The 17,198-nt window shown below is 45.3% G+C and overlaps 1 protein-coding gene across 2 annotated transcripts in view; it reads right to left on the bottom strand.

Annotated features, from left to right (window-relative positions):
- Klhl22 (kelch like family member 22) overlaps nucleotides 1-17,198 on the bottom strand; it is a 39,043-nt gene that overhangs the window by 4,220 nt on the left and 17,625 nt on the right. For both annotated transcript variants that reach the window (XM_032899882.1, XM_032899881.1), the window contains exons 4-5: nucleotides 15,505-16,223; nucleotides 8,000-8,192 (exon numbers count right to left, since the gene is read on the bottom strand). In XM_032899882.1, coding sequence (XP_032755773.1) covers nucleotides 8,000-8,192; nucleotides 15,505-16,223 — 912 coding nt within the window. The remainder of the gene's footprint in view (nucleotides 1-7,999; nucleotides 8,193-15,504; nucleotides 16,224-17,198) is intronic.

Genomic DNA, 17,198 nt, shown 5'->3' with positions numbered 1-17,198 from the left:
TGCCATTCCGTGCTGGAGAGGGCATGGGCTTCTCACTGAATACACTGCCCTACTTGTTGACCCCTAGCCTCTTTCCAACAGGGCACATTATCCACAGACCCAGAAATTAAATGTAATCTTTGTGTTTCTTTGCCTCTAAAGGAAACATCTGGACAGGGAACAAGAAAGTCAAGGCTCACTTCCAAGTTGCCAGAGAAACACACCTGCTCTTGGTGGCTTCAACTTTCTACCAGCTATCTGTCTGCAGATAGTTCCCACACATAGGAAGTAGGCTGTAGGGAAGAAAAAAACTGAGACAAGGCATCAAATCTGATTGGCTCTTCATACCCATGTGTTCAACTAAAACTAGGATAAAAAAATACTCAAATCCAAAAAAAAAAAAGAGAAAGAAAGAAAAAAAGATAGATAGATAGACAGACAGACAGACTCAAATCAATATACTGGATTTGTACTAACCACATGCCAAGGTTCAGTCTTCTGTATAGAACAATTTACATAACATTTCACTGTACCATGTATTATAATACAGGATGATTGAACACACAGACTTGCAAATGGCCTACCACTGAGGCTAGCATTCTTCTTAATACTTTTGTTGTTGCTGTTTTTGGAGACAGACTCTCCTGACTCCCAGGGTGATCTAGAACCTGCTATGCAGCCAAGGATGGTCCTGTGCCTCTGATCTCCCTCCTCCATCTCCCAATATTAGGCACTTTACAGGTGTGTGTGTGTGTGTGTGTGTGACACCAGGGTTATCTGCTGATGCTGAGGAATGAACTTAGAGTTTCATGCATGTTAGCCAAGACTCTACCAACTGGTCCGTCCCTCCGTCCCTCCCTCTCTCCCTCCTTCCTCCACCCCTCTCTCATAAATTACATCCCAACACTAAACCCTCCTCTCTCAGCTCCCACCCCACTTTTGGTGATTTTTGAGACAGTCTCACTGTGTAGTTCTAGCTGTCTTGGAACTCACTCTATAGCAACATACCAACAACCCCTACTTGGTTTTTTTTTTTTTAGCTTTCAGAAAAGGACTGGCTTCACAATCCTTAGCCCAGGCTGGCCCTGAACATTTTATCTTCCTGCCTCTCCCTCTGAAGCTTGGATATATAGGCTTTACACAAATACTGTTAAGATTTCATTATCCTTGAGGGGTGGGGATCCTAAAACTAACCTAGTTTGTATCATAAAGGACAGCTATACAAAGAACACCCCCTCTTCACTGATAGTGTGTATAAGGAGACACTAGCCTGCAATACTCAACGATTTTCTGCCCCTACTTTGGCAGCTCTGTCCTTCTGGGCCACCCATCTAACCATATGTGCACTCACTGGCCCCTCCAAGTTTTACTGACTCAAAGCCAATGGCCAACAGAAGGCTCTGATCGTGTGAGGAGAAGGGAGCTCTGCAGGGTCCTGGAGACTGCATGGTAGCGTCATAGGACTGGTTACTGTGTGTGAGCTGGAGAAACACAAACAGCAGCAGCAGAGCAGGCACAGAGTCTGCATCTTCTCCCAGCATACGTAGCAGGCTGCAGAGGTTAATTTTTATTTCCAATTAATAATTTTTAGATTAAAGGGTGCCCTGCTTCCTTCCAAAAGTTTCTCTAAATAGTGAGGGTTTGCATAACATACTACATCATCTTAAACAGGATGAATGGATGTCATCCCACAACATTCCTGTCAGCACTAGCACCCTCCAGGTGCTCTGTCAGAGTTGAGGCAAAAGAGAAACACCATGTCAAACCCCAAGGTCCTCATGTATATATGCTGACAGGAGGATCCATTATGAAGGGTCACTAAGACCAGAACCTCCAGAGAAACTCATTCCTAAAGGAGACCTCTTCACCCACAGTCACAGCTCCTGTCTTTATCGTCGTGTGTGTGTGTGTGTGTGTGTGTGTGTGTGTGTGTGTGTGTATAGAAGTCAAGTCTCTCCTGCTCTGTGAGATCCAGGGATAAAACTTAGGTTGTCAGCACCTTTATCCGCTGAGCAAACCCACCAGGCCTGGACTGCCCTTGTCCACTTTGGATGCCTGCCGATGGCCCACCATAGCACAACTTAGCTGCAATGGGGGACCAGGAGTATCCTTGCTGTTTCTGAATAAACAAACACTTGACTTTCAAGAATTCATCTCTGTGTTGTTCAGTTGGGGTGGACAATAATCACAACCACTCCTCTCCTGGCTTCAACTCCTGTACAACCACCAATCTCTTCTGTCTTTCTCTAACACTTTCTTTTCAAGAACATCATGCATGAGCCAGGTAGTGGTGGTGCAGAGGCTCTCTGTGCGTTCCAGGCCAGCCTGGTCTATAAAGTCGGTTCTAGGCCAGCCAAGGCTACAGAGAAACCCTGTCTCAGAAAACAAAAAAAGGAACAGCATACAAATAAAATAGGATAGGTGTTGTTTTGAAATAGGGTCTTGGGCTGGAGAAATGGCTCAGCGGTTAAGAGCACCCGACTGCTCTTCCAGAGGTCATGAGTTCAATTCCCAGCAACCACATGGTGGCTCACAACCATCTGTAAAGAGATCCGATGCCCTCCTCTGGTGTATCTGAAGACAGCTACAGTGTACTTATATATAATAAATGAATAAATAAAAAAATAAAAAAATATACTTATTAAAAAAAAAAAAAAGAAATAGGGTCTTTCTATCCTGGAACTCTCTATGTAGAATATACTGGCCTCAAACTCAGAGATCCCCCACCTGTGCCTCCCAAGTGCTAGATTAAAGGCAGGTGTCATCTCACCTAGACTGAAAATAAAACCTTCTACACCTGGCTTTCTGTCCCTGTCCAGATTCTCCAATATCCCCAGTTAGTTCTTTTCTCTCTCTTTTTTAAAAAGATTTATTTATTATATATAAATACACTGTAGTTGCCTTCAAACGCATCAGAAGAGGGCATCAGATCCCATTGTAGATGGTTGTGAGCCACCATGTGGTTGCTGGGATTTGAACTCAGGACCTCTGGAAGAGCAGTCAGTGCTCATAACCACTGAGCCATCTCTCCAGCCCTGGTTCTTTCTTCTTGCTGTGACTCTACCACAGTTTATTTAGCCATTAACCTGTTAGAGGACATCTCATTTATTCAGTTTCTGGATATTATGCAAAAAGGCGGCTATTAGTATCTGTGGCAAAGTCTTCATTTCTCCAGGACAGATCCTCAGGATGGAAGCGCTGAGTAGCATAGCAGCGGGAAGACACTGTGCTCTTCTAGAAAGCACACTAATTTACCTGCTCATGGGCAAAGCCTAAGTGACACCAGCGCCCTGCGTGGCATGGCCAACAACATTTGGCAGAGGGCTATTTCCTCCACTGCCCTGACAGGCAGCACTCGGCGGGCTTTGTGTGGTTGCCTGTGGCAAACAATGCGATTTTCTTTTGCGCTCGTTTGTCATCTGTCTTCTCAGAGAAATCGCTTTACCCTTGTGTTCCCTCCCACTTTCTTCTTTCTTGCCCCCTCAGTCTCTCTTATACACAGAGTAGCTTCACACGTGTGATTAAAGGTACACATGCCAACACTTGTCTTGCCTTCCTCAATACTAAGGCTCAGACATGTGGTTTGCATCTATTTTCTGCTACTTTCTTTTATAAATTCCTATTTTTAAAAATTGGGGGTGGAGCTTGAGAGCTGGCTCTCTTCCTAAAAGCATGTGCTGCCCACCCCAAGGACCCTAGTTTGATGCCTAGGATGCAAATGTTGGAAGGAGAGAACTAACTCCTGAAGTTGCCCTCTGACATTGACAGGTACCTCTGCCACACAAACAAATAATTAACTGCACTTTTAACAAAGAGGTCTTTCAGGTCCTGAGTTCAATTCCCAGCAACCACATAGTGGCTCACAGCCATCTGCAATGGGATCTGATACCCTCTTCTGGCGTGTCTGAAGACAAAGACAGTACATAAAATAAATAAACAAATATTCAAAAAACAAAAAACAAAACAGAGGGTCTTTTACCAGCAAGAGTTGATTTTGAAAAGATCCAATTTATCAGTTTTTCTTTTTCATGTCTGATGTGTTTGACATTAAGTCTGAAAACTCACCTAGTCTGCATCCTGACCATTTTCTTCTGTTTTTATTTTGTTTTGTCCTTTTGGTTAACACAGAGTCTTGCTAAGTAGTTCTAGAAGTCACCATGCAGACCGGGCTGACCTAAAGGCAGCCTGATCTGCTGTGACCCTCCTGTACTCTCCTAGTGCTGAGGTTATAGGCACATGTTATGTCAGGCCCCTGTTTAGATTCATCTGTCTCAAAGATCTAGTTTTATATTTCAGTCTATAAACCACTTTGAGTGACCTCTAAACCACTCTTAGCCCTCCATTTCCCTCTATCTCCACAAGTCTGGCCCAGCCCTACACTAACACAGGTCTCACTCAGCACAGCCCTCCTTATTCCTTTTCTAGGCTCTTTAACCTTTCAGCTCTTCACAAGGGGTCTCCAGGTTTGTCCCTCTCAAAACAGACTACGAACCTCCCGAGATGTCCTTTGTCTAATGAAAAAGGTTAGTTATTTTTTTTCAGGCCTTACTCTGACCCTTACTCAGACAGACAGTCCCAAATAATACATCTCCACTTAACCCTTCAAGAGTCTGCCAGGACATTTCAGCCTTTATTTCTTTCATCAACTTATTGAATGAACTGTAACTAATTAATGATTTCTGGGTTATTAATAAGTCACCACTGCATGGTGACAGGGCAACCACTAATCTCCATGATTAGTATACAGTAGTTGGTTAATAGTAGAGGAGATGACTACTACATGCATGAAAAAAGGAAGGTAACTACTAGATGCCAAAGTAAGGTGAGTGAGTGTACTGGCTGGTTCTGTGTGTCAACTTGATGCAAGACAAGAGTTATCACAGAGAAAGGAGCCTTAGTTGAGGAAATGCCTCCATGAGATCCAGCTGTAAGGCATTTTCTCAACTAGTGTTCAAGTGGGGAGGACCCAGACTATTGTGGATGGTGCTGTCCCTGGGCTGGTGGTCTTCGGTTCTACAAGAGAGCAAGCTGAGCAAGCCAGAGGATGCAAACCAATAACTAACATCCCTCCATGGCCTCTGCATCAGCTCCTGCTTCCTTGAGTTCCAGTTCTGACCTCTTTGGTGATGAACAGCAATGTGGAAGTGTAAGCTGAATAATCCCTTTCATCCCCAATTTGCTTCTTGGTCATGATGTTTGTGGAGGAATAGAAACGCTAAGATAAATTGCTACCAGGAATGGGGTATTCCTGTGATAACCTGATCATATTTTGGGGAGGACTGTGGAAGGACTTGGAACTTTGAGCTAGAAGAGCTCTGTGGGATGCTCTGTAGGAGCTTGGAAGATAATGTTGAGAACAGTGCAGAAGATGGAGGCCTGGCTTGTGAACTTTTGGAGGGAAGATTAAAGACTCTTTTTAGGGCCGTTGCTGTTTTGATTGTGAAGATTCCGTGGTTCTGGTTAGCTGGGGCTGAAGAATCAGCTGTGATTAACAAGATCCCAGAACCACTAAAGCAAACCTTTGCATTACTGGGGCTATTGATTCTGTCAGCTGGAGCTAAGAAATTAGCGGTGATTAAGAAGAGAACAGCATCATTGAGGTGAAATCTCCTGGGAAGTGTTTCTGAGAGCACAGAGAAGCTGTGTTCCAGAAGCAGCCACAGTTGTACCTCGTGTTGGCAGCCGGGCTTGGTGATGAGGAAGAGTCACCCAGGTGGTACTGGTTTTGAAGGCATGAAGGGGTCATGAAGAGCAGCTGAGGCACGGCACTGTGAGAGCCATGGAAGGTCACTGGTGAAGGTGCAGCTTCAGTTGCAATTGATGCCCAGGACTGAAGGGGTCATGCAAAGGAGTTGAGGTTTGGCACCATGAAGAGAGCCTGTGAGAGGCTATTGGTGAAGCCTGGTTGCAGTTGGAGATGCCAGTACCATGAGATGGTCACCAAGAGCAGCAGCAGCAGTGGGGTACAGGCATCTGGAGAAGTCACCCAAGCTTTGGAAGCCCAGAAGATCATGAGTGGATCCCAGACATTGGACAGTTAAAGAGTTTGATTTTGCTTTTGATTGTGACTGTGCCCTGATATATTTCCCTCTTGAAGAAAGAATTTTAGTGGAGTCCACAGTTAAAAGAGATTTTTAATTTTAAAAGATATTGAGGGGGTTGGGGATTTAGCTCAGTGGTAGAGCGCTTGCCTAGCAAGCGCAAGCCCTGGGTTCGGTCCCCAGCTCCGAAAAAAGAAAAAAATTTTTGGATATTTTAAAGGGATTGATCTTTAATATGTAAAGATTGTGGAACTCTTAAAGTTATTTAGATCTTGGGGATGAATAAGAAAGTAAAGGTTGGGTTGGGGATTTAGCTCAGTGGTAGAGCGCTTGTCTAGCAAGCGCAAGGCCCTGGGTTGGGCCCCCAGCCCGGAAAAAAAAAAAAAAAAAGAACCAAAAAAAAAAAAAAAAAAAAAAAAAAAAAAGAAAAGTAAAGGTTGAGGCTTAATAGTGATGTGTTTGAGTGTCAAGTTGACAAGGTGTCAATTGTACTGGCTGGCTTTGTGTGTCAACTTGACACAAGATGGAGTTATCACTGAGAAAGGAGCTTCAATTGAGAAAACGCCTCCATGAGACCCAGCTGTAAGGCATTTTTTTAACTAGTGATCAAGGGGGGAGGACCCAGCCCATTGTGAATGGTGCCGTCCCTGGGATGGGAGTGTGAGCTGAATAAACCCTTTCCTCCCCAACTTGCTTCTTGGTCATGTTTGTGCAGGAATAGAACCCTGACTGAGACAGTGAGGTTCAAGGCAGCTCTTCTGTGGCCAAGATGACGAATTGCAACTTTGCAGCCTCAGAGAGTCCAGGAGCCTTTTAAACTCCTGGAAAGAACCATCAGTTGTCAAGAGATCTCAGATATTTTCCATGTAAAATCTGTTCCTTTTTCCACAAGTAGGGCAGAGCTTCCTTCCTGCAAAGAGCAAGGCCTTGGCATGGCTAGGGGCCTATAGAAAGGATGGCAAGAATTAGATCTGGGGCTGGGGATTTAGCTCAGTGGTAGAGCGCTTACCTAGGAAGCGAAGGCCCTGGGTTGGTCCCCAGCTCCAAAAAAAAAAAAAAGAACCAAAAAAAAAAAAAAAAAAAAAAAAAAAAAAGAATTAGATCTATTGTCTGTGACTTGTGCAGAAGATCCCAATCCCAATCCATTGAGGTCAGTCTTAATCTCCAAGGGTTTGAGGAAGAGAGAGGGAAAGCAATGGCAGGTAGTAGAAAAAGTCCCAAGGCCAGAGCTCCTGCCCAGGCCCCTGACAAGGGCAGAGTTTGGATGTATGCCCACTCTACTATCCTGATTCTGGGCCCAGGGATCCCTAAGGTACAGTCTGGAGCAAGTACATCAAACAGACCCACACACCTTCCTTCAGAGTCTTAAGCTTCAGAGCTGATGCCAACAAGACCTACTTCTTGCCATGAGATTCCACATGCCAAGGGGTTTGGAGATAGGCCAAAGTACCTCAGAACCACAAAAAGAATAAGAATTACCCATAAAGTATTATGTTTGTATAATGTACATAACCTTAAAGATCCCTGAACTAGACTAAGCCAAGGTACTACTATGCTATATGTACATGATTTTTATTGTCTTTGATAAAAATGGAGCCCCTAAAGTATGTTGTGGCCTCTGGAAAGTCCTATGGCTGTTTTCTGTAGGAGAAGAGTCTGTGTAAACACCTATGAATCAGGCTGCCCTTCAGCCTCTCAAAGTCCCTTTATTTTGATATATTTGGAAATCGTTCTATCTATACAGAAGTATAGGAACAAAGCGAATAGCAGTCTCAACACAGGGAACTCCCGAGGGGCACTGGTCTGAAGAATGAGTCTGAATGCTTAATGCAAGGCCTCCTGACAGGCCCACAAACATCCATACAGAATCCACTCACCACGCCTGATTTCCCTGACCCGGTTCCAGGACCAGCCTTGACACCTGGGTCTGAGTATGATCCATGGAAGGAATTGGGAAGGCTCCTGTAGGGCTTCCTTACCTCCTTCTTGAGTGGGGCCACATATTCCCAGGAGTTGGTGGCAGGGTCATAGCGCTCCACAGCACTCAGGTTATTGTGGTAGTCACGGCCTGCCACAGCGTAGATGTACTTTCCCACTACACACACACACAAGTCTGCATGTTCCTGCTGCAAGGACTGGATCTGGAACCAGCGATTGTGTCTTGGGTCATACCTTTGGAGGACATAAGGACAGTATGTCAGTGACTAGGAAAGCTACTTCCCTTTCAGGTCTACATTTCCTACCCCCCATTTGCCTGGTCTGAACATCCTTCATCCTGGCCATTAGGACTTGCTGACCCAGAGCCATGTCTGCAGACGTCTGGAACACAGTGTACTCACAAAGTGGCTTGGAAATGTAGCCAGGAACCCCCCTTTCAGGTACAGCCTCTCTAGGGTTTGTACCTCCCCAAATGTCCATCACAGGCTACACAGGTGTTTCTAGGACCACCTTCCTCTCACCTGTGTACAGGAAGGCCAAAATTACAGCATTTCATCCAGATGGGTACACCAGCCTCTCCCAACACTATCATGTGAGGTCTACAAAGGTCACCTTGTGCACCATCACATCCTTGTTCTTACTGATAGTAATAGGTTCCTCTAAGCCCTCTCATACATCTGAAATAACTACCCTGTTCCCTGCTTGGAAACAGCTAGGGAAGTTGTCTTCACCCCCATCCCCTCAGGGTATCCTTGCCAAAGTGGAAGTGTCAACTCTCACCTTGAACTTTGGTTACCAGAGGTCAGGATCCTGACATTCCAGGGACCCCACTAAAGGAAATGCAACCCACTAAAGAAAAAAAATGAGGCTGACTACATGAAGCCAGAGGACTCTGTACAAGACCAGGAAGGCGGCTAGGCTGAGGCTAAGCTGGGGGTAATCACAATGAAGAACAGTCCAGACAAGAGGGACACAGGAAGAAGAGTCTGAGGCAGGAAAGGAGAAGCATTCACTTGTTAACCCCTTGCTGAGAGTGCAACTTTCAAGCACTGTTGCTATAGCTTACTTTTCTGATATCAGGCCACATTATGTCACTCACAGAAAAAATACAGTATCCTTAAGGCACAGCTTTGTTTCCCTGACAACTGTTTAAAAAAAAGTCTAATCCTTAAGTAACAAGAATCATCTACCCTTGCACAGAGCCAGTCCTGTCACTGTTGCCCTCCCTCCCTTTCCCCATGTCTCTATCCACTGAACAATCCACACCCAGGTGCTCTCAGTCATCCAGCATATCAACTGTCTTCTATGGCCTCTACTGTATTTTAGATCTATGTGGCTGTTCACTTACCTATTCTTAATAGAGTCCTGAATTCCCCTTGTCCTCCTGTTCCCAGCAAACCCACCAGCAAAACCCATGCATGCTTATATTCTGATGCCCAGACATCTGAGCCCACATGTAACTCCCTCTACAACCTAAGACTATCCTCATTCTTTTTTCCTTTGACACTCTAGGGACTGAGACAGTGGCCACCGGATGTTAGGCAAGTGTTCTACTAACAAGTTATATTCCTAGCCCTCTTTTTTCCTTAATTTTTAAAAAATATTTACTTATATATTTTATGTATAGGAATGTTCTTTTTGTATGTATGCCTGCATGACAGAGAAAAGTATGAGACAGAACAGGGCATCAGATCCCATTATAAAAGGTTGTGAGCCAGCATATGGGTGCTGGGAACCAAACCCAGGACCTTTGAAAGTAAGGTCTCTTAACAGCTGAGTCATCTCTCTAGTCCTACCTTTCCAAAATTTTGAAACAGGGTCTCATGACATTATCCTGGCAGGCTGAGAAACTTGCCATCTGGTTAAATGGGGACACCCCCTGCCTTTCCTGCACACTGACCTTCTTTATGTATGTGCATTCCCCTCCTCCCTGGTTTTAAGTTCAGCCAGGTCAGAAGCCATTTCCCCTACCACAGCAAAACAAGACTCTGGAGTTTCCCACCTGATTCTCTCTGATCTTCAACCTCAGTTTCTTAGGCTGAAATTCTTTGGACCTTGTGGTTTCAGGCTTAAGAAAACACAAACACATATTCCCTGAAACTATAGGTTTATAGATTTTATTCTTTTACCTATCTGTATCTGATCTCTTCCTCCCCACCCCACACAAGGCCTTGTTACATTAACTAAGGCTGGCCTTAAGTTTGCTAAGTAGACCAGAAGGCCTCTAACTACCAATCCTCCTGCCTTAGCCTTCCCAGCACCAGGATCACAGATATAAATGGCCACGTTCAGCTGACCATGCTGCTCTTTACTGGAGTCATTTTCTAGTTTATTTTTGCTTGTATTAGTGTGTATGTATGTGTGTGTGTTCATGGGTGGGGGGAGAGAGAAAGAGAGAGAGACAGACAAACAGACAGACAGACAATGCAGATACCATGGCATGTACGTAAGGTCAGAGGACATTTTTGTCTATTCTAAACCTTTGTACAGGTTTCAGGGATTAAATACAAATTGCCATTATGAGGCAAGTGCCTTTACCTACTGAGCCATATCACTGGCCTCTTGGGTTTTTGTTTCTTTGTTTTTAAACAGGGTCTCATGAAACCCAGTCTGGCCTTGCACTCCCTATGTAACTCGACCCCCCTGTCTCCTCCCAAATATTGGAATCACAGGTGTGTACCACACAGGTCTGATAAAATGGTTCAGTGAATAAGGCTGCTTTCTGCCAAGCCTGATGATTTGAATTCTATCCCTGGCATCATCATGGTGGAAGTAGAGAACACACTCTTTATGACTCTGATCACATGGACACACTAAGAGGATGTTTTATAAAAATGTTTTTATGTGTGCTGATATGTTCCTATATGTGCCTGTAAAGGACAAAAGTCAATATTGATATCTTCTTATACCACTTTCTACCTTATATTTTGAAATAGAGTCTCTCATCAAACCTGGAGCTCAGTTTTGGCTTCACTGGCTGGCCAACAGGCCTTCAGGATCCTCCCGTTTCTACCCCTGCCACATACTGGAGTACAGATGGGCACCACCACATCTGGCTTTTATATGAGCACCAGGAATCTGAATGATCCTCATGATTGGAAAGCAAGCTCTTTACAGACTAAGCTATCTCTCCAGCCCAAAATTCAATATTACCTACAATTCAGCTAACACTGCTGTGGACTGAATGCCTGTGTTCCAAAAACCAACCCTCTGAAATCCCTGACAATGCTCTCGGATTTACTCGGGTCTTAGGGATGGAGCCTAAGACAGGATTAAGTCTATTAAGAGATTAAAAGCCAGACAGTGGTGACACACACCTTTAATCCCAGCACTGAGTTCAAAACCAGGCTGGTTTATAGAGCGAGTTCCAGGACAGCCAGGGCCACACAGAGAAACTCTGTCTTTAAAACCACTAAAAAAAAAAAAAGAGAGGAGGAGGAGGAGGAGGAAGAGGGAGGGAGGGAGGGAGGAAGGAAGGAAGGAAGGAGGAAGGAGGGAGGAGGGAGAAGGAAGAGGGAGGGAAGGAGGAAGGAAGGAAGGAGGAAGGAGGAAGGAGGAAGGAGGGAGGAGGAAGGAGGAAGAGGGAGGGAAGGAGGAAGGAAGGAAGGAGGAAAGAGGGAGGAGGAGGGGAGAGGAGAGAGGAGGAAGAAGAGGGAGGAAGGAAAGAGGGAGGAAAGAGGGAAGAGAAGGGAAAAGGAGGAGATGAGATAGTCTCTCTACTATGTGAGGACACAGCAAGAAAAGGTCCTCACCAGACTTAATAAGATGATATTCCAGAACCAAGGTTATGAGAAACAGGGGTTGGGGATTTAGCTCAGTGGTAGAGCGCTTGCCTAGGAAGCGCTTAAGGCCCTGGGTTCGGTCCCCAGCTCCAAAAAAAAAGAACCAAAAAAAAAAAAAAAAAAAAAGATGATTATGAGAAACAGGTGTTTGGTAGTTAAGCCACCTACTCTGTGGTATTTGTTATAGCAGCCAAAGTTTTCTAAGATAATAATTTTAACCCACATATTTGAATTGCCAAACTACTATAAATCGAGAGGTAAAATCTATGTTCAAACATGTTCTAGGTCTTTGTCAAATTTAGCAAGTTGTTTTTTCTTCTGTATTTCCATTACTGTGGTGGTGTGAGGAGTATACACTGAAGAACCAAGAGTTAAAGAGTTCTATTACTAAGCTTTATCACCCCAGCCCACCATTCTCCCTTTGTTTGAAGGAAACTCACTGATATCTGCCTGTCTCTGTCTCCTAGGACTATGATTAAAGGTAAGAACCACCAAATTTGGCTTCCAGACTTCTTTTCACTATTTTGTGGCAGTGTCTGACTAAGTTGCCCAGGCTAGATCTTAACTCATTCAGTAGCCCAGGCAGATCTTGAACTGGTAACCTTCCTGCCTCAGCCTCTTAAACGACAGGGATGATAGGCTCAACTATTAGTGTTTTTAAGTCTATTAGAATTTTTAAGGCACATGGAAATCCTTAAGAGAAAAACCCAAAATACTACTTTAATTTATTCAGCTACAGCTATGAAAAAAGTACAGAGTGGCATGGGTAACTCCCATAGATTTAGATGGACGCCTCCAAAGGTCTGTTTATAAAGGCCTTGTGCTGCCTAGTTTTTATGTTAATGGACACAAGGTAGAGTCATCAGAGAGCAGAGAGGAAGCCTCAACTGGAAAAAAAAACAAAACAAAACAAAACAAAAAAACCCAAACCGCCTTCATAAGATGAGGCTGTGGGAGGACCCAGCTCATTGTGCGTGCGGTTGCCCCTGGGCTGGTTGTCCTGGCTCCTGTAACTCAGGCTGAGAAAACCATAGAAGGCAAGCTAGTGAGCAGCAATGCTCCAAGGCCTCTAAATCACTTCCTGCCTCAAGGTTCCTGCTCGGTTGGAATTCCTGCGTTCACTGCTTTTGATGATGGACTGTGATATGGAAATGTGAGTGAATTAAACCCTGTCTTCCCCAATGTGTTTTTGTATATGGTGTTTCATCACGGCAATAGTAACCATAAGATAAACCTGATCCTCAAAGTGACCGTTTGGGGAGGTACTGTAGACCTGCTTGGATCACTGGAAAACACACCCAAGAGATAGTGAAACCTATTACAGTTGCACATACCTCTCTTATTGTAGCACCAGGGAAGTGGAGGCAGAGCACTGCTCCAAGTTCAAAGCCAACCTGGTCTATGTAGAGTTCTGGGCCAGCCAGGAATGCAAAATAAGAACACCCTACCACCTTCTTGGTGTAAGTCTGCCTGTCTTAGAACTCACTCTGTAGATCAGGCTGTCCTCAAACTCTGAGCTCTACCTGCCATTGCCTCCTGAATGCTAGGATTAAAGGAGGGCACCACCACTACCCCCCTTTCTCTCTCTCTCTCTCTCTCTCTCTCTCTCTCTCTCTCTCTCTCTCTCTCTCTCTCTCTGACCCTGTCTTTAAACAACACTGTGTAACTCTGCTCTCCCTCCTGTTTCCTGGACCACAATGTGACTATAGGTTCAGTGCTCCCTCCGCTGCCATCTACCCTCACATAGGAACATAGGACAAACCAGAGGGTATACTGCATAAATTGCATGGTCTTGGTTGGACTTTAAACTTCTCAAAGTATGCAGTAAATAAATGTTTTCTATTTATCAACTAGTTACTTTAGATATTTCATAGTAGTGATATGAAGCCAAAACACTTTGTATATATATGAATTCAAAGAAAGAAAATAAAAGAACTAGTGGAAACAAGGGCAAATCAATTTGCTTCACAGGACCATTTCTTACAAGTTCAACATCAGAGTTCTAGAACATATTTGCTAAGCACTATGTCCTCAGATTGCAATACTTTATCTACTGTAAAATAATGTTTTCTTACATTCTAAGAGCTTATAGATTTTAAATCTGGTAAACTATGAATACAGAAAAGAAACAAACTCAGAAAAATCTATTTTAGGGATTCAGCCACTTCCCAGCAATTGGGAGATGAAGACAGAATGGCCATGGATTTTAAGGTCATCCTCACTACTCAGCTAGTGAGTTTGACCAAAAAACAAAAACAAAAACACACAGTGCTGGGGTGGAATCAGGGCCTTACTTACTCAAGCTAGGGAAACATTAAACACTGAGCCGTACCCCTAGCTTTGTAAGGCTTGAGATGACTAGGAAGTAAATGAAGTTTTCATTTGGCAGAGATGACAGACACCCTAGTCAGCTGGCACGCAGGGCCTGGTCCTTGCCACAGCAACCTTGTAAATTCCTGTTCCTTTGATCCCACCTGCCATGCTCCAACTTCAGCTCCCAGCTGTCAGTGCTTTGGAGAGGTCTGCTTTGTAGCTCTGAATAGCTAAGGCAGGGCAGTCTGAACCTAATCCCACAGCTAGAAGCAGAGCCCTGCAAGAAAGAAGCTTGCAGGCTTGACCTGAGGGAAGGCAAATTCATCCATGTTCACTGAAGACAGGATTCAGTTAGAAGGGAAGTGAGTCATTTCCTTCTTTCTGAACTCTGCAATCCCAACCATCTAACCGTTATGTGTTATAGGTAGGTTTAAGTCTCATCAGTTTATCGAAGATGACTGCTTCCTAGGGCTAAGAGAACAGAAATGACCAAGAAATGCCTGCTTTCTTCTTGGTCAGTGTCACTGTGCTTTCTTGATTCATGTGGCAGGGCCAGAGCAGAATCCAGCCTTACCCTTACAGCCAAAAACACAGCTTGCATGTCAAAGTGAATTACATCGGCACTCAGCTCAGAGCTGCTCTCTAAAAACATCATCTTAGCTTGTGGTAGGCACCGGGGATGGCAGGGGTTCCCACATACACCAAGGTATAATGAAGAGAAAAGGCCCCTTAAAATCCATTGGTAGCTGGAGACTTAAACTAATGTCTCTTGTTCTGTCCAAAGAAATGGATCTCTGGGACCACAGCTAGAAGCAACCTGCAGATCAAATCAGTTCACAAAACTCCCTCAAGAAAAACTGCCTCCTCCCAGAGTATTTATTGAGTACATACTCATCTGACTACAGGCCCACGGGGGACTTAGTGAAGGCTCAATGATGCTTACTGGTCCTTCCCACTCTCTGTACTCAGATGTGGGCTCCAGCAGGCAGCATCTGGAAGACATCCTGGCTGGCAATATGGAGAAAAAGAGTAGAGACGTTGAAAAAAGGACACTGAAGAGGCAGGCTGAAGATGGCAGGAGCCACTGCGCCAGCCCCTTACTGAATAAGGCATGCTCCCTGAGCACAGGCAGCCAGTGACCTTCTGCAGACAGCAAGGATAGGTGGCTGTGCTTCAGAGTTTCTGGACAGCAGGTCAGGGGGCGAGAAAGCAATCTGAGCCCTTTTCCTTATTTCACTGTGGTCCACTTTGTCTGGATTCATCTGGACTCCATTACATGACACAGGGATAGCCCAGAAAAGCTGTAACACTCATGTAAAAGGCAGATGCAGGAACCAGGTCTGTAGTGATGTGCCCTGATAACGTGTCCCCAAACAGCCCGCATAACCCACAACTCCCGCACCTGGAGCTGCCTAAGGATAAAGGCAATGATGACAAGTGCCCTTTCATACCTCCAGCATCGGGACTCAGCTCGGAATCCTTGGACATTATTGTCCCCTCCAATTAAGTACACGAAGTTGTTGAGCACTGCAATGCCCTGGTTGGACATTCGGGGCGCTAGAGAGGCAGTGAAGTGTTTCCACTCTCCCAGAAGGGGATTCAGGTACTTGGCCTGGTCACTGAGGATTGTAGATGGTGTGGAGTGAATGCCCCCAAAGCCCACAACACACTGGAAGTCTGAACGAAGCTCTGTGTGTGGGCCCTGAAGGCTGGGCTGCAGGCTCTCATTCCGGTGGTACATAAGGGCACTGGCCACTGTGTCCCTCAGTGGGCTAGGACCAAGCTTGTCGTGCAGCCGCTGGAGGACCTCAGCTTCCATCAGGGGAAAACGCACAGTCTCTAGGAGCTTGGGGGGCTCATGCAGTGAGATCTGGTCAGCCTGCACCTGTTCCATGGAGTAATGGTAGAGCAGGGCCCCTTCATACACTTCAGTCTCACAGGAAACCTCCAGGCGATTGCTGCTGAGGAGAGAGTAGACCTTCTCCAAGGGAAGCTGGCGGTACTTGTCAGTTCTTGAGAAGGCCACAAAGTTTTTGAGGATGTAGGTATCCAGCTGTTGGGTCAGACGGTTCAAGTCAAAGAGCTCTGCCAGCCGGTAAACATCAAGGATGTTCTCCTCATCGACCCATGACATGAGGAAATCACAGCAGAAATGGATAATTTCTGGTATCTGTAAAAAGAAGGATACCCACTCAAGTCTGAGCTGCAGGACTGCATCCAGGTATAAAGGGCAGGATGACAGCAGAAGTAAGGCATGCGGAGCTGGCTGTCCCCGAAGCTGGCCTTCTGGGACTGGGGAAAGCAAGGTGGAATCTTTCCTCAACCATCCCCAACTTTTTCTGATAGAAAATTGGAACTTCCTGCAGGTTGAGTTTAAAACCTGCTGTGGTAATACAGGGCATGTTCTTAACCCCTCAGAGCCTCGATCTCCATTTACAGAACAAGGGTGAAGTGGGAAGGAACAGGCTGAGGACGAGCACAAGCACCACTCAGCAGACAGGCTTTCTGATATATACCACCTGCTTTCAGAGTGAAAGTCTGAGTGCAAAGGAAGTAGGATATGTCACAGACTGCTTGGAAGGAACCTGTGGCCACTGGCACTCTCTACAAGAGCCAAGGTGCTGCAACCAACAGTACACATGGCTCTTTCTGTCAAATTCTCTGAAAAAACCACATCAGTTGGAACTGCAGATCAGGCCCCGCCACTGCCACTTAATACTACACACAGAACTGTCAGCAAGGTTCTCCAGACATTCACCAGCACCAATGCTAGTGACTCATTTCAAGACTCATATTTCTTGAAAAGCTGTGAACCCATCCTGTGGCCTCGGCCTGGGCTGAGAAACCCACTCTACTCCAGTGGGTACAAGATTCCCAGGTGGCAGCAGTACCTGTGCCTAGCTGCACAGCACTGGCGGGAGGGAGGGAAGGCAGGCCATAGAGGCACTGAGGAAGGAGGAAGCTGAGAATCAGGCAACAGAGCCCTGAAGGCTACTCAAAGACACCTGGCACTTGCCAGGCAAAGCAGGACAAAGCAAAGACAAAAGGATAACTTCCTGCATAGTAAACTAGGTACAGCTAAAGTCTTTTACTTTTAAACAAGAGCTTACTGAGTAGCCCAAGCTGGCCTCAAACTCACAGTAGC

The sequence above is a fragment of the Rattus rattus genome, chromosome 4 (genome assembly GCF_011064425.1).
Source record: "Rattus rattus isolate New Zealand chromosome 4, Rrattus_CSIRO_v1, whole genome shotgun sequence".
Taxonomy (NCBI): Eukaryota; Metazoa; Chordata; class Mammalia; order Rodentia; family Muridae; genus Rattus; species Rattus rattus.
This window is presented reverse-complemented; position numbering and strand designations above follow the sequence as displayed.